Source organism: Adiantum capillus-veneris, chromosome 12 (genome assembly GCF_014529385.1).
Source record: "Adiantum capillus-veneris isolate H3 chromosome 12, ASM1452938v2, whole genome shotgun sequence".
In the NCBI taxonomy this organism is placed as follows: domain Eukaryota; kingdom Viridiplantae; phylum Streptophyta; class Polypodiopsida; order Polypodiales; family Pteridaceae; genus Adiantum; species Adiantum capillus-veneris.
In genome coordinates, this window is record NC_140942.1 from 115,000,918 (window position 1) to 115,017,395 (window position 16,478).

General features: G+C 44.2%; 3 protein-coding genes across 5 annotated transcripts; 1 reads left to right on the top strand and 2 right to left on the bottom strand.

Moving 5' to 3' along the window:
- The first annotated feature begins 854 nt into the window (after positions 1 to 854).
- On the top strand, positions 855 to 9,681 carry LOC147446356 (uncharacterized). Of its 3 annotated transcripts, none has more exons than XM_086525605.1 (2): positions 855 to 1,065; positions 2,516 to 9,681. In XM_086525605.1, exon 2 carries the CDS (start codon positions 6,318 to 6,320, stop codon positions 7,470 to 7,472), a length of 1,155 nt encoding a protein of 384 aa, XP_086381731.1. In that variant the 5' UTR covers positions 855 to 1,065; positions 2,516 to 6,317; the 3' UTR covers positions 7,473 to 9,681. The 3 variants fall into 3 exon arrangements, with proteins under 3 accessions (XP_086381731.1, XP_086381732.1, XP_086381733.1); XM_086525606.1 differs by having other exon boundaries at positions 3,271 to 9,681; XM_086525607.1 differs by having other exon boundaries at positions 5,267 to 9,681.
- Positions 9,682 to 10,288: 607 nt separating this feature from the next.
- LOC147446357 (uncharacterized) lies at positions 10,289 to 11,708 on the bottom strand. Its single transcript, XM_086525609.1, has one exon. It carries the CDS (start codon positions 11,706 to 11,708, stop codon positions 11,280 to 11,282), a length of 429 nt encoding a protein of 142 aa, XP_086381735.1. The 3' UTR covers positions 10,289 to 11,279.
- Positions 11,709 to 11,810: 102 nt separating this feature from the next.
- Positions 11,811 to 15,932, bottom strand: LOC147446358 (uncharacterized). The gene is made up of 2 exons (XM_086525608.1): positions 15,798 to 15,932; positions 11,811 to 14,257 (listed from the first exon to the last, which is right to left on the bottom strand). The coding sequence occupies exon 2, from the start codon at positions 12,726 to 12,728 to the stop codon at positions 11,811 to 11,813; it is 918 nt and encodes a 305-aa protein (XP_086381734.1). The 5' UTR covers positions 12,729 to 14,257; positions 15,798 to 15,932.
- Positions 15,933 to 16,478: the final 546 nt, after the last annotated feature.

The following is a 16,478-nucleotide window of genomic DNA, read 5'->3' on the forward strand; positions in this document are numbered from 1 at the left end:
CCTTTGGGATGCTATTCCCACAAGGAAGAAGATACAAGCACGTGCAGTAGAAAGTGTTATCTACTCAGGTTGCAAAGCAGCTCTAGAGAGTCTCCTATAGTTGTTCCAAGAATTCCATATTATCAAAGGTGTGGCCTCTAAAGTTTGTCGCAGAAAAACTTGAGGAAATTATTTCACAAGTGACAACCTAATCTTAGGGAAATATGGGTTGCATAACCAAGTGATTTTTTTGTGCACTCTATTAGTACATTTTTGCTTCCTTAATTGAGTATAAAATTTAAAAATATTAGGGTTTTTGAAGGCAAAGCCGAGGTCCCACAAGTTGAGATCATCACTCAAGATAGCTTCGAAAATTATCCTTTCATATGAGAGGTCTAGATCAGATTAGGAATGGGTGAATCATTGTAAACCCTTGATTAGCAATGTGTAGTAGGCAAGGTTTTATCAACTTGTACACTGTATGAGTATATCTAGGAGGGCTTCAAATCAATGTAGTTCTTTTTGGGGCCTGGTCACCAGCCTCTGGTGAGGGACCAATTATAAGCTTTTTAATGGTTGAATATATAATTGAAGTCCCACCAATTGGTGAGAATAGTGAAAAAAAAGACTTTTCTTTTTAGTAGGAACTTGGGTTCAGTACCATAAAACTAGATGAGGTAAAGCTTTGGATGGCTTTTTTCAAAAAAAAAACATTTTAAATAGCATGCTATTTTAAACTACTTCAAAAGAGCACAAAAGAAGTTGAATGGATTGGATTGCTTCTATATTATTATTGAAAGAATATATTTATCTATACTATATATAAAAAAGGAAGGGATTTTGTCATGCTATGTATAAGAAGCTGCTTCATCCGATAGTGTGCATTGGGCTTCATGTAGCAGGGAGAGAGAAGCTGGCAGAAAATTTTGAATTTGGGCATAACGGTGGTGGCAATTAGAGGTCTTGCTTTTTGCCAGTCTGATGGAAAGGTCTAGGGCTGCTCCTTCTTCTCAGGAGGCGCCCTCCTTGCCCGTAACTGATCGCCATGACTGTCATCGCTCCCTTATTGTGCTTCCTGGACCTCAGGTAGAGCTTCAGCGCTATATTCGGCTCAATTTTCTACCTGTGTGTTTGGATGTCGTGCTGTCAAGCTAGTAGAAACGCAGTAATCATGTGTTCTAGCTGTATGAGTTTCTCTGCGTGCTCTGAGGGTGCTTTGAAGCCTATTCAGCTTGGAATCATCTTTGTATCGGTGGCTAGCATTTCTTGGGAAAGCCAGTATTACTCTGTCATGCATGCGTCAGCTTGCATTTACATATCACCTCCGTTTGTTTCAAGAAGCTTGAGCTGATTAAGAAGGGCTCTAAATGTATTTGTGAGTCTGTGCCTGTGAAAGGAGACTTACCTACATCACATTCTATGGCTAGAAGCTGCACCTACAGCTTTCACAATCCTTTTAGATCAGAGCCCGATATAGTTGCGGAATGATGGAAGGTTTTTGGTATGGTGTCTTTTCTCTAAATGTAGAATCATCGGCCTACGTTTGAGGCAATCAGCTTGAGGAGGCTCTTTGTTTCTGGATCTCTGGGGAATAGCTGCGAGAAAGGTGCTTCAACAACACCTTTACAGCGTCGCCTTTTGAGTGGAGACACGTGACCAAGTACATGTAGAACGCCGGTGCCTACTGCCGTTTCAAAGAATGTCGATGCCACTATCACATGGCCGATTGCCAAAGAGGGCAGCACTAAGCCTTCAGAGCCTGTGTATGCTCTTCCCAATAGTGCTCCTAGACCTCAAGGGCAAGATTCCAAAGCTCTGGTCAGTTATTCAACTCTAGATCACAGGCGTCTCCTATCGTATGCTGAATCGAGGCGTGCCCTTTCCCCCGCTCTCTCTCTCTCTCTCTCTCTCTCTCTCTCTCTCTCGCGGTGGTGGCAGTTAGAAGTCTCGCTTTTTGCCAGTCCAATGAAAAGGTTGCATCTTCTTCTCAGGAGGCGCCCTCCTTGCCCATAAGCGATCGCCATGGCCATCATCGCTCCCTTCTTCTGCTTTTTGGACCTTAACTAGAGCTTCCTTGCTACATTCTACTCAATTTTCTACCTGTGTGTTTGGATGTCGTGCTGTCAAGTTGGTAGAAACGCAGTAATCATGTGTTCTAGCTGTGTGAGTTTCTCTACATGCTCTGAGGGGGCTTTGAAGCTTGTTCAGCTTGGAATCATCTTTGTACTGGTGGCTAATTGCCATTACAATTCATGTTCAATGTTTCTTGTGTTTCTTGGGAAAGCCAGTACTGCTCTGTCATGCATGCGTCAACTTACATTTATATATCGCCCCCGTTTGTTTCAAGAAGCTTGAGCTGATTTAGAAGGGCTCTAAATGTATTTGTGAGTCCGTGCGTGTGAAAGGAGACTTACCTGCATCACATTCTATAGCTAGAAGCTGCACCTGCAGCTTTCACCTTCCTTTTAGATCAGAGCTCAATATAGTTTCGGACTAATGGAAGGTTTTTGGTATGGTGTCTTTTCTCTAAATGTAGAATCATTGGCCTGCATCCTATCAGCTTGAGAGGCTCTCCATTCCTAGATCTCTGGGGGACATCTGCAATAAAGGTGCTTCAACAACACCTCTACAGTGTCGCCTTTTGAGTGGAGACCTGCGACTAGGTACATGTAGAACACCGATGCCTACTGCCATTTCAAAGAATGTCGATGCCACTATCACATGATTGATCGCCAAAGATCACTGCAAGGACACCACTAAGCGCTTGTGTATACTCTTCCCAATAGTGCTCCTAGACCTCAAGCACAAGATTCCAAAGCTCTGGTAAGTCGTTCAGCTCTAGATCACAGGCGTCTCCTACCGCATGCTGAATCAAGGTGCATGGAGTTTCATGCCACCACCAGAGGCACACCGATTGCCAATTTCACTGAGAAACTTGAAGAACGTGCAAGGGTGTATGGCATGTATAGAGCATGGTAGTGGCTTTCGTGATGTCTCATCAGGTAGAGTTTTCGCGTCCCGAGGCAAGTGACAAGTACGACAAAACCACCATGGATTCTTTGGACTGTCTATCAAAAGAGCATTTTCAGCCCATTGTTTTGTTACCATATACATGTGGTAGTGATGTGTGTGAACACACTTAGGACCACCGGGGCATTTTTTCCCTCTTTAGGAGGTTTTTTCCCCCGTGCATTATATATACGTTGGTGCTACCAAGAGAGGTTGCTGCTATGAATGGTGGAAAACAATGTTGTTGATGCTCACAGATGCTCATGTGTATGCAAAAAGCAGGTGTGAAGACTTTGGACAGGCAGTATCTACAGGGTGTGTATGCTAAATGTGGCTATAGAGTCCAAAATGAGTGTATATGTGGCCAAGGAGGAGGGAAGTTGGAGATGCTGAAAAATTATGCTTTTGTGCTGCAAAAGATGGGCCAAGGGATGCTCTCCATGCGAGTTCAAATAGCTCTTCATTTGGAGCTACTGGGTGAGAGTTATGGGCGTTTAAAGCTAAAGATTGTTGCAGATCTGGGACGGAGTGGATGCATATGCCAGGTGTTGGAAGCCAGTGCAGGTACTAGGATTGAAGAGCTTATTATATGGAAGGTTCGAGGCTTTTTAGGACATCAAAAGGACCGAGTACGGCCAAGATATGGAGCTTTGAAGTTTGTACGGGGGCCGGATATGTGCCGGTTTTGCTTGCTTTGGAAGTTGTGCCACCCGGAGTTTTCTTGGGTATTTCAGAATTTGCAGAGCTTATATATACCATGAGAAATGTGCTGGAGTTTATGGCTCGTCATTTGGAGTATGTGACAAAAAGTTGTACTCATTTGAAGTTGGTTCCAGGGTAGAAGAAGGTCATCACAGGTGTTTTTTCCTCATTTTGGGTCGCGTCATTCAAGGCCGAGGAAGTGTTGGATGGAGCCGGCGTTGGTATGCTTGGTAGCCCAGAATGTAGGCTCTCTACTGTGGAAATCAAGGCTCCATTTGGATTTGGTAGCAGTGATTAGCATCAATTTGAAGTTGGTCTGCTAAGGAGGTTTTGAAAAGAGGGTTTTTGTGTATACAAAGTGATTTTTGCAAAGTTTTTTGGAGGAAGCACCGTTGGATGCCATGTGGCAGGCACGTAAATTGCACATGGGATGCAAGGTAATTCAAGCATGGGCTATATAGGGTATTTCGTGACCCTTCTCTTGGTATCGAAAGAAGGAGATGGAGCTCTCCCCTTGGAGCTTGTTGGCTATCGTGTTGGTCTCCTTACTCGTGGGCGCTGTTGTGCGCTACCGTCACCTGTTGCGGGTGTTGCCGTGGGCTGCCGCCCGTCGACGATGACGCTCTCATGTGCTGTCGCGTGTTGGGGTTGCCGCTCTCGGCTCGTGGTGATAATGTGGCTAAGGGGTGGGTCCCATGATCCCCTCCCCTTTTGTTGGAGGCAAAAATGCTTGAGATAGAAGCCTAGAGGAGGCAGCGATGGTGCCGTCGTTGCCCCTCTCCTCTGGGTGCTTGGATGTGACTCAATGAGAGCCTTGAGAGGCCATGTGTGGACTCCAAAAATGGAATACTGGACATGTGTGTGCCCATGCATCTACATGCTAAGAATGAAGTGAACAGGTGGTACCCGGATGGGGGAAGTGTAATAAAACAAATTTTTTAAGTCATTTTAGGGGCTTTTTTTTTTTTTGGCCAAGGGGGGAGTTCTTGTGCAGGAGTAAGCTCTCCATAGCCGAGAAGAAGCCGAAGTGTGTGCGAGCCGTCTTGGAGCCTCTAGGTGCCGGATTGGAGCTCAGATAGGGTCTCCCTTAGGGTTTTTGAATGTTTCGGACGCATTCGTACGTTCCATTCGTGCTAATTGTGGCTGTATCGTGCTCAACCAAGTATCTCAATCAAGCAAAGCTTATTTTGTCGTCTCTTGAGTATTGCACGTGTTACTTGTCATACTGTCTTGTGTACTAGTGTATCGGTGGTAGCATTTTGGCTCCAGGTTGTGTTTGTGAGTACAAGGAGTGTATGAAGGAGCATGTGAAGGAGAAGGGAGTTGTTCTCTTGATTGGTTGATAGGGTTGGGTATCTGGGTGTATGAGAATTTGTAATCGGGTGTGTTGAGTCTGTGATTCATCTCTGAAGTGTTTTCTAAGAGGTGAGGGGTGCTGTGGATACCATTGAGCTATTAAAAGGCAATTTTGTGTGTGCTGGGTGTGTATTCCTTTCCCCCTCTCCATCTTGTGGTGCCCCACTGAGAAGCAGTGCTGATTGCTCAAATATCGGACGTTGTTGGTGATTTGAAGCAGTTGAAGATGGCGATGCGCAGTTATGGTCTGACCTTTGCAAGTGAAGAGAATCCAGAGGAGTGGATGGCCGATTTTGAATTGTACCTGGTGTCTTTGCACATGACCACAGACGAAAGAAAGATGCAGATAGCATCGCTGATCCTGAGAGGAAAGGCGAAGACCTGGTTCGATGCTCTGAAGATGAAGCAATGAACACTTTTCAGAATTTTAAAGCTCGTTTTCTTCATGATTTCCACAAAGAGGTGTCTCCTGCGGATGCTGATGCGAAGTCGAAGGCCGTCAGGCAAGATGTAAGTGAAGAGTTCAGTGTTTTCCTTGAAAAATTTGAAGATTGTTTGGCGGAGTTGGCTGCCACCATACAAGTAACCAATGGGGAGTACTTTAAATTGGATAAGTTCATGGGATGTTTACATCCTACTAGTTTGTGAGAAGGTCAACTTTGAAAGCCTTGAAAATTATAATGGAGCTGTTGCAATTGCAAGGTCGAAGAGTCGCAAATTGAAGAAGAAAATAGAGCAGGGGTCTGTAAATTGGGATACTGTAACTCCGTCGCCGCAGGTGTCAAATCAAAGGGAGGAGAATCAAATAGACAATCAAGGTAATAGAGCCGTGGCAACTGTTCCTCAGCAGTGGGTACGCACGGTCCAAGACTTGTCCGAGAAAATGCAAGAATTATGCTTGAGCGTCATGGATAGAGGCCAACCAAGGGGACATGGAAGGACGAGGAAGCTACCTGGATGTTGTTACAACTGTGGAGAGGAAGGTCATTATGCTCCAGACTGTCCCCATCCTCCAAGAGAGAGAGGAGGTATGTATCCTTTATTTGGCAGAGGTAGAGGCCAGCCTGTTGTTAACGAAGCTAGAGAGCCAAGGGTGGAGCATCCGCCACCTCCTCCTCTAGGGCCTCTAGGTAATGAAGTTATGCCTAGGGTTAATATCATTGGAGTTGACAAGCAGGATGTGGATGTGTTAGCCAAAAAAAGGGCAAGAGCTTAGAAGGAGACCGAAACCAAAAGGGATATGCAAAGCCATAAAGGGAAGGCCAAGGTGAATGAAGGACGAGAGCATGCAGAGCCAAGCAAGAGGAGAAGGCGAAGAAAGATCAAGCAGGCGGAGTAGAGGGTACCTTGAATACGATTTGGTAAGTGATGTTCAAGCTCAAAAGGCTAATATTACCTTTGGACAATTGTTGGCGTTGAATCCCAAGTTACGTCACGAGTGGTCTACAAGTGTAAGTACAAGGCTACCACGAGTTCGAGGGGATGTGCGTGCTGTAGAGAATATGGCTCTTCGAGTTGGAAGCCAAGCAGATGTGTTGCCTCTAGTGGAGGTAATTATTGAAAAGAAGATGCAGGTACATGCGTACATAGATGGAGGAGCTCAAGTGTGTGTCATGATAGAGGCGGCTATGAAGGAGTCAAGAGTGAAAGTTGTAGCCTGTTCCAATGTTCGAATGAGGATGGTTAACCATGCGAAGGCTAGTTGCCTGGGCATTGCTCAGGATGTGAGGGTAAAAGTAATGCGTATTGAATGTCTCATTGACTTTTTTGTGATGAAAGTAGGTGAAAATGCTTATCCAATCATTTTGGGGAGGCCGTGTTTGTTGGCCATAGGTGCAAAACAGGAGTGGGGTAAAGGTATGTTTATTTTTCCTGACAAAGAACATGGCAGACATGTTGTGCTGGATTTGAAGACCAAAGAAAGCCACTTTCATCCTATGGCTGCAAGAGGTGGAGATGATTTGACAACAACCTACAAGTATGATTCAGGGACCGCATCGGATGAAGGTTACACAGAGACTGAAGAGGATGACAACGACGATGATCTTTTGATAATTGATACATATCTTTTTCGTGTTTCTATTGGAGCCATTGAAGATGAGCAAGGTGAGCCTTTTTGTGTCCAGAGTGAAAATGTTGAAGAAGTTATAGGTGTGCAAGAGGAAGTTAGTATACACGATGCAAATGAAGATGATTGGGGCTTTGAAGATGTTGAGGTGACTATGGATGAGGAGACACAGGTATTGACAGACAAAGCTATGGAGAGGATCCAAGAGAAAAGAAAGTTTTTTATGTGTGAAGAGCAAGTGAAAGATGATGAAGATTGTCAAAGTGAGGTGTTTGAGCCAGGTAAACCAAGTGTTGAAGACAATGATGTTGTTGAAGCCATTGAAGCTATCATGGACATGGAGGTTTCCAGAGCTTGAGGATGCTACAAAGAAGATGAAACAGGTTATGCTTGATGAGACAGGTGATCCAGGGATGGTGTCAGTATGACAAGCTTTATGATGATGAGTTTTTCTATGAAGAAACTCTTATACCTTATGGTTGGGAGGAAGGGCCAGGACTCTTTTATTTGTTTGATAATGAACAGGTTGATATGGTGCTTGAAGATGGCTTTTGAATGCATGTTGAAGACGAGGGAGATTGGGGACAGGTGTATTCCCGTTGCTCTCTTATTGGGTTTACAGGAGGTGGAAGTACTTTTTGGTTGAATGAAGGTGCAAGGAGTTTTCCAATAGATCTAGGTGAAAGTTACAAAGTGATGCTAGGGGTTGGGCACCCCACTTGAAGGAGAAGCAGTTTTATGAACATTGAATAAGACTTGTATATATTCTTTGTTTTTATTTATGATTAGTGTTTGTAGTGTTTAAACTATAACACGTTTGCCAAAGAGATGCTATGGTTGAGCATAAATGCTCAACAAGGGGTTGGGCAATGATGGTGCTACCAAAAGAGGTTGCTGCTATGAATGGTGGAAAACAATGCTGTTGATTGCTCACAGATGCTGATGTGTATGCAAAAAGCAGGTGTGAAGACTTTGGACAGGCAGTATCTACAGGGTGTGTATGCTAAATGTGGCTATAAAGTCCAAAATGAGTGTATATGTGGCCAAGAAGGAGGGAAGTTGGAGATGCTGAAAAATGATGCTTTTGTGCTGCAAAAGATGGGCCAAGGGATGCTCTCCATGCGAGTTCAAATAGCTCTTCATTTGGAGCTACTGGGTGAGAGTTATGGGCGTTTAAAGCTAAAGATTGTTGCAGGTCTGTGACGGAGTGGATGCATATGCCAGGTGTTGGAAGCCAGTGCAGGTACTAGGATTGAAGAGGTTATTACATGGAAGGTTCCAGGCTTTTCAGGACATCAAAAGGACCGAGTACGACCAAGATATAGAGCTTTGAAGTGTGGACGGGGGTCGGTTATGTGCCGGTTTTGCTTGCTTTGGAGGTCATGCCACCCGGAGTTTTCTTGGGTATTTCAGAGTTTGCATAGCTTATATATACCATGAGGAATGTGCTAGAGTTTACGACATTTGGTATGTGACAAAAAGTTGTACTCATTTGAAGTTGGTTCCAGGGTAGAAGAAGGTCATCACAGGTGTTTTTTCCTCATTTTGGGTCACGTCATTCAAGGCCGAGGAAGTGTTGGATGTAGCCAACGTTGGTATGCTTGGTAGCCCAAAATGCAGGCTCTCTACTTTGGAAATCAAGGCTCCATTTGGATTTGGTAGCAGTGATTAGCATCAATTTGAAGTTGGTCTGCTAAGGAGGTTTTGAAAAGAGGGTTTTTGTGTATACAAAGTGATTTATGCAATTTTTTTGGAGGAAGCACTGTTGGATGCCACGTGGCAGGCACGTAAATCGCACATGGGATGCAAGGTAATTCAAGCATGGGCTATATAGTGTATTCCGTGACCCTCCTCTTGGTATCAAAAGGAGGAGATGGAGCTCTCCCCTTGGAGCTTGTTGGCTATGGCGTTGGTCTCCTTGCTCGTGGGCGCTGCTGCGCGCTATCGTCACCTGTTGTGGGTGTTGCCGTGGGCTGCCGCCCATTGACGATGACACTGGCGTGTGCTGCCACGTGTTGGGGCTGCTGCTCTCGGCTCGTGGTGATGATGTGGCTAAGGGGTGGGTCCCATGACCCCCTCCCCTTTTGTTGGAGGCAAAAATGGTTGAGATAGAAGCCTAGAAGAGGCAGCAATGGTGCCGTCGTTGCCCCTTTCCTCTGGGTGCTTGGATGTGACTCAATGAGAGCCTTGAGAGGCCATGTGTGGACTCCAAAAATGGAATACTGGACATGTGTGCCCATGCATCTACATGTTAAGAATGAAGTGAACAGGTGGTACCCGGATGGGAGAATTGTAAATTAAACAAATTTTTTAAGTCATTTTAGGGGCTTTTTGTTTTTTTGGCCAAGGGGAGAGTTCCTGTGCAGGAGTAAGCTCTCCATAGCAGAGAAGAAGCCGAAGTGCGTGCGAGCCGTCTTGGAGCGTCTAGGTGTCGGATTGGAGCTCAGACAGGGTCTCCCTTAGGGTTTTTGACTGTTCCAGATGCATTCGTGCAATCCATTCGTGCTAATTGTGGCTGTATCATGCTCAACCAAGTATCTCAATCAAGCAAAGCTTATTTTGTCGTCTCTTGAGTATTGCACGTGTTACTTGTCATACTGTCTTGTGTACTAGTTGTTTGCGGGTCGTCGTGACGGACATCTATAGCATAGCTCTCAAGCACTAACATAAATAGTCAATACAGGGGAAGCGACCTGGATGAGGCATGGAGACTCACTAGGGTGTCAATCATAATGAAGTGAACTCGTGTGAACGTACTACACCTAATCAAATCACTAATCGATCATCTAAACGCCAGGTAATCTGCCTATGTCCTCTTCATAGCCCTAAAGTTATCACGCCCGTTCAACATGCAAATCAACTCGGAATTGCACGAAAATTAAGGATAGACTACAGGGGACTATTAGGAAGCTAATCCTATCACTGTCACAGCTTTCCAATAGGTACACCAATCACGATCGATGATTTTAAAGTGCACTAAAACAACAAAGAATTGATCCTAAAGGGTCGTTTTTGGATCCCTAAAGTCTATTCTAAGGTCGAATCAACATAAAAACATCATTTAAGCACTCAAAACAGTGATTTAAGGCCTCGCAAACAAGGTTTAAAACCTCAATGAAATCTGGAATGAATACACTTGAATTGTAGAGAAGAAAGAGAGGAACACAATGCACAAATCATAAATGAATTTGGATTACCCACGACGCAATGGCGATTGATACAAGTTCTGAACAGGTGGAAGCTCACAACGTACGCCTTATCTTCTTAATAAGAAACTCTCTTACACATTAGAAATTTTGACCTTTATAGTTTAGGTCTTACAAATGGGCTTTGGCCGGCCAAAAGTCCTAACACTATACAGGCTCATATTAGTACACTAGGTGATCATAAAATATATCAAAAATCATGGGACTCTGTCTCTCCATCAAGACAACCTCTCTTTGAAAATATTACAAGGTTTTGAAAAAATATTAGTTCTCCCGCTAGATGGGTGCTCGACTCTTCATCCGTTTGGCCTCCAAACACTCCCCCCTTCCTAGCCGATGCACGTCCTCGTGCATGCCTCATCGCTTTGGCTTTCTTTGTGGTTCCAGGGCTGCTATCTGCGTTGAGAAACTTCTCTTGCGTGTTGCTATTGCAATATCTTCTTGTTGCTGTCGGAAAGGATTCTCCGCCAAGGTGTTCTGATAAGCTACATACCTAGCTTTTAGGTCCTTCACCATGGGGTGGAATATTTGAGTGCTGATTTCGAAGAACCTCGTGACGAAAGCCTCTTCAAACGTTTGTAGATAATGTGAAGGTAGATACATCATGCGGGAATACATTGCCATGATGATCCACCTTGGCGAAGAATCCTGGAGGTTCCAACAGATTCCCCTTCTTCCTTCAAGGAATAGATTCCAAGGATGATCGCCATCCTCAGTGTCTCTGAACACCTGGATGCAGGTGACGATCATCCTGGCAATCTTCACTAGCATTTGGCATGTAATATCAGGGACACCTCTGAGCAGTTGAATTGATTGGTTAAGTGTATTTACCACATATGTGACCGTTGGTGGATTCTGAGCTTTGAGCACAGGGTAGTTGAGCAGGTTTTTACTTTTACCCTTCCACTTTTGAAATTCAGCCCATGTTCTTCTTCGTGGCACTGGACAGTATGTGGGGTCTATTTGAAGGGCTGGGGTGTGTTGTGAAAATGCTTAAGATCATTAGGACGATCATGGAGCCACTTTCTTCTCCACCTCGGGTGGTCTTCTATGAGGGTTTGAGCTTGTTCAGTAGTTAGTGGAATGCCCTCATAGCCCCAGTCTTCATTTCTTGGCAATGATGGCCTCATCTTTTCCTTCCACATGATAGCTTCACGACGCATCAAAGGCAATGGCAGGAAGTCATGGCCCAAATCTTTCACTTGCTCTTCAGGCTGTAAGAATGCCAGGGCCGCCGATTCCATTACTTTCTTTTCGTAAAGGAGAAATTCCTTCGCGGGCCCTTCTGGCATGTCTTCTATCTCTTGTTCTAAGTCCCCTCTGACATCCAAGGCCTCTGGGGCTGGCCCTTGCTGCTCTTCTTCATGTGTGCTTGGTAGATCTGGCATTTCAGTTATCAGTGGCAGCTGAACATGCAGGTGGGTCTCTACTTGGCTGATCTGAGACGTTGAAGCCAGAGATCCCACTGCTTCTTTCCCTTTGTTTAGAGCTTAGTTTTGTTGTTTTTGAAGCTCTAAGTCAGCCTTTGCCTGGGCCAATTCATGTTCAAGCTCTTTCATTATGGCCTCATGTTGTGCAGTTTGGCTCATAAAACCAGAGACAAGGAGTTGTCTCTGGAGCTTTTCTGTCTGCAATTCCTCTTGCAGTGCCGTGATTGTGTTCATGGTAGCACTATCTGATGTTGATGCTACCATTGATGTCGGCTCTTGAGTTTGCAGCAGTGCCGTCAGTGTACTTTTTACTGTATTATAAGAAGAATTGATTTTTTGAAACCTAGCATCTTCATACTTAAGTTGATCCTTCAGCTTCTTCTCGTTTTTTATCAGCTCGTGGTTTTGGACTTCTTTTCTTGTCAATTGGCTCTGCAAATCTATCAAATCTCTTAGGAGATTTTCATTGTCCTTTGCGCCTGTGTCTCTTTCTTGGGTTACCAGCTCGAGTGCCGTCCTGAGGTTTTCAATTTCTTCAGTGGCATGTCGAGCTCTTAACCTTTGAACACTTGTCTCTTGAGCCACCACCTTTTGGCACTGAAATTGCCTTGACAGAGTGAGGATAATTTTGGTGTAGTCAAAATTTGTAACCTCTTCATACGCTTCTTCTTCAGTTGGCTCTTCTAACTGCATCAGTGGAATCTGTACATCTGTGTCTGCAGTCCTAGGCTTTGCAATGTCAGCCTGCTTCACTTCTTGATTTGCTATATCTTTTTGTTGATCCTCTGGCTTGTCTTGTCTTTTTGAAGAGGGTGGAACTTCAGATGGTTCAGCAGATTGTTGCTGCTGGTGAGGAGAGGTGGGAGCAGGTGGTGATCTTGGTGGATCAAGCGTTCTTGGTGATGGAGGTGTTCTTGGGGTGGATGTAGGTGGAAAGGGTGTTATTGGAGAAGATGGAGGAGCAGGAGGGATAGTCATTAGTAAAGAGGGAAGGGGATCAGCTTGAATGTGCTCTAACTCCTCTTCCTCTTCTTGTCTGGGCCTTTCTGGGCTGCCCTGACTTGGCTCTAAGATAGGCCCTTCTGCTTTTCTACTCAGGGCCTCCTTGATTTTCTCTCGGGCCAGTTGAGCTGCCCGTTGTTCTGCAAGGTGTTTCTCCCTCTCTAATTGCTTCAAATATTCAATTGTTCCCGAGAGGTCAATTACCTCCTTTCTTGGGTTTGAGCTGCTTGAGCCGCTCCAGCTTCTTTCTGGGCTTTCTCCTCGGCCTCTAGCCTTTTCCTTTCTTCTTGGAGAGCTTTGGCTTTCTCCAATCTTTGTTTCCTGGCCTCTTCTGCAGCCAATTTCTGTGCTCCCTTTTTGGCAGCCTCCCTTGCTGCTCTAGCATCTGCCAATATCTTTTTTCTTTCTTCAACTCGGGCCATGGCTTCATCCATCAGAATCTGCTCAGCTGTCCTTGGCTTCTTGCTTTTCTTATCTAGGGGAGTGGAGGTATCCTCCTCATCACTCTTTTCATGTTCAGAGGGACCCTTAGCTTCAGCCCCTTTCTGGCTGTCTTCTTTATCTGATTCATCCGAATCCTTTTCCTTATCGGTGTCAGTCCTTTCATCATCATTGGAATCCTTTTTGGATGACCTTGTTGTCTTGATGAAGCTGCTGATGTGGTTGTCTTGACGGCTTTGGGCACAAACCTTGCGTGTTTGATTAATGAAGCCTGCGAACCAGCCTGCTGGTAGATCATCGATCATACCCAAAGCTTGGTAGGCTATTCTTGTCAGCATTGTCCGCACTCATGTACAGCTTATTCTTTGATGAGTTCTTTAAATTTGCTTCAATTAAAGTTTCTAAAATGAATTTTCCGTAATCACAGCGGATATGTCTCTTCTCTGCCACCACAATGCCATGACCACTGCCATGTGAAGGAGCGGCTCTGTATATCTTGGTGGCTTCTGTACTCTGAAATGTTGTGAGATGAGCCGCAAGGGAAGCTCCAGCTCACTATAGATCATGTCCAAGTATTTAAGCTTCTGCCTTTTGCCTTGAGGAAGGCTTTCTCATTGTCGATGGACTTGGTTTTTGGAATCAGGTCATAAGTCCCTGGAAGAAGATGTAATGCTTCATTGACTAGATCGGTCGTGATCAACACCTGATTTTTGACTCTGTCCTTATCAGTGATCATTGCCTTGCCATCATACTGTATAGAGCTCATAAGCTCATGTGCCCTCATATAGTCTATGCCCCATGGCGGCAATCTGAAAAACTGTTCTAAATGGACAGCTCTGATAGGATTTACCACCTCTGGCCTTCTATGTAGTGTCCAGATTTCTCTGGGCATTATTGTCGTCTTGATACTGTCTCCTTCTTCATCTTTGAACTTTGCAATGAAGATGTGAGCTGGAATCTGTGCCAGCACTTCATCCGTGATATGGGACTTCTCATGTGTCGACAGTTCATCTACTTCATATGGAGCTTTGTCCCACTGCTTGGCTGTCTTTTGTCGAGGCATTCTGCATCATTCCGACTAGATTTTATCAGTCCTAAGTTCAGAAAGTGCAATTCACAAACATTTAAGTAAAAACAGACCAAAAAGCAAAAAATGATCATAACTTGAACAAAATTCATCCACTTTTGCGCATTCTTCACCAGTGGGACTAGAAAGACTAGGTCTAAGATTGATGAGGTTTTGGGTCAAATCTGGGTCATAAGTACATCGATCGCGATCGATGTTCCTGGGTCAAATGAAGATTTGATCATATGAATGTGTTCCTGGTAGTTAGTGGGTCCTTTTGGTCCTATCACCATGTAATTTGGATAAATTTACAATAGGTTAGACCCATTTTTGGTCTGGTAGTCAGTTTTGGACCAGATTTGGACTTTGGCTTGGATTTTGATGTCCAAATTGCTTGAAACTTCATGGGAAGCTTAGCCTTGATATGTATAAGCCAGTGGTATGGTCAATCAGCCAATTTCTCTCTGAGGTACATCAATCGCGATCGATGTTTTACAGCATTTTTGCATGAAACTTATACAGTTGTGTTCTCCTATGTCTACCTAGCCCACTGATGTGCTCTGGGACAAATTTGGACTTCAATTGAACAATTTAAACCACTTTTCACAATTTGGCCCTATTTTACCAAGTCTGGCCACATTGGGATTTTCTGGCTAACTTTCGAAGACTCCTGGAGTTAGTAGATGTTAGGTATAGGTAATCTGGCACTCCTGTGCTCTTTTACTATCATCTGTCTGCTTCCGTGTCAGTTTCCGTCTTGATCAGTTACTTTTAGGCCTGACTTGGGGATTTTCTAAGTTTTTCAGGTAGTTTGAAGCTACCTATAGCATCTAGATGGTACCCTAAGTCACATTATGAAGTCAGTTTCCTTATCCGGTCAGTTTTTGGACTTTGTGTGCGCACTTGTTGACCAATATGGTCACTTTTGACTTCTGGGACTCCGATTCCTGTTTTCTCTGACATGCAGTATCCTGGTGATATCTGGAAGCTTCTTGTATCAAAATTCTTGATTTTACACCAACTTTTGGCAGTTTTGGGTCAAAAATCCGGTTTTGGGCCTGATTGTCAATCTGCTGTCGTTCAATGATCAAAACTTAGGCATTTTGCTTGAAACTTCCCTTGGGACTACCCAAGGTTATGCCTGAGGTGTGGGCATGGTCAAATCTTGCAAAATCGAAGTCTGGGTCATCGATCGCGATCGAACATTTGTGCCCAAACCTATTTTTAACTATACCAGTGTGTAGGCGCTGTGGAGGGGATCATTTTGAGCAATTGTGTGTCAGAAATGGGCAGGGAGGTACATCGACCGCGATCGATGTTCCTCCCCCAAACTGGGATTTGATGCTGTGAGTTTGTTGCCCTGGCTTTATTGAACCTTCTGGAAGTTGAATGGCCTAATTTGGATTAGATTTGATGCCCCTATGGGCCCTTGACCTCCTCGGACGAATCCGTCCTGATTTTGATTCGTGCACACGTTTGTGCAGTGTTTTGTGCCTGTATGCCATTTGGAATTGATCTTTAAGTGGTAAAGACGATACCTGTGAAATCCTGTGTAATCTGGACGCCTGAGGTGGTCGAACGGAGGGAAGACAGTGAGAGTCGCTCTAGGTCAGAAATCTCTCTCTCTCTCTCTCTCTCTCTCTCTCGGAAATGACAAATGAACAATGAACTAAGATTTGGCCTACCCATCCTATATGTACCCGGGGTTTTCCTATCACATGACCAGTTTTCATTACCTTTGATCCCGAAATACTCGGTATACCACCTATAGGTCGAATTGCTCGTCATTCTGACTTTGTATCACTTTTCAATGCAAATCTGGCAAAATCTGGCTGTTGTTCTGTAGGCTGAAAATTTGACATCTTCAGATTAGCTTCATATTCATCATGCTTGAAGATCATGCTTTGCTGTTTCGGCGTTTGCTTCGAGTTTTTGATTTCGGCACTTTTTGGGTATGTTTATTAATTTTGGAAGTTTTATTAACTGAAATCAAACGAAATGAACTGAAAATACTTATTAGCTGGCGAAATTTAGCCAAAATTTATTGTACTCACCCCTAAGCATATGATTACACTCGAAGCATATTGTACTCACCTCTAAGCATATGATTACACTCGAAGCATTTCAATGCTCCCGATTTTGTCAGTACAACTATTTACTATGCTGATTGGATGATAAAAGTAGCTAAAATTGCCAGATTTTGACCAAATTTAATCAAA

Bases quoted from the DNA above. Each gene is read 5' to 3' on its own strand.
- LOC147446356 (XM_086525605.1), top strand. From the start codon at position 6,318: ATGAAGGACGAGAGCATGCAGAGCCAAGCAAGAGGAGAAGGCGAAGAA.
- LOC147446357 (XM_086525609.1), bottom strand. From the start codon at position 11,708: ATGCCAGATCTACCAAGCACACATGAAGAAGAGCAGCAAGGGCCAGCC.
- LOC147446358 (XM_086525608.1), bottom strand. From the start codon at position 12,728: ATGACTATCCCTCCTGCTCCTCCATCTTCTCCAATAACACCCTTTCCA.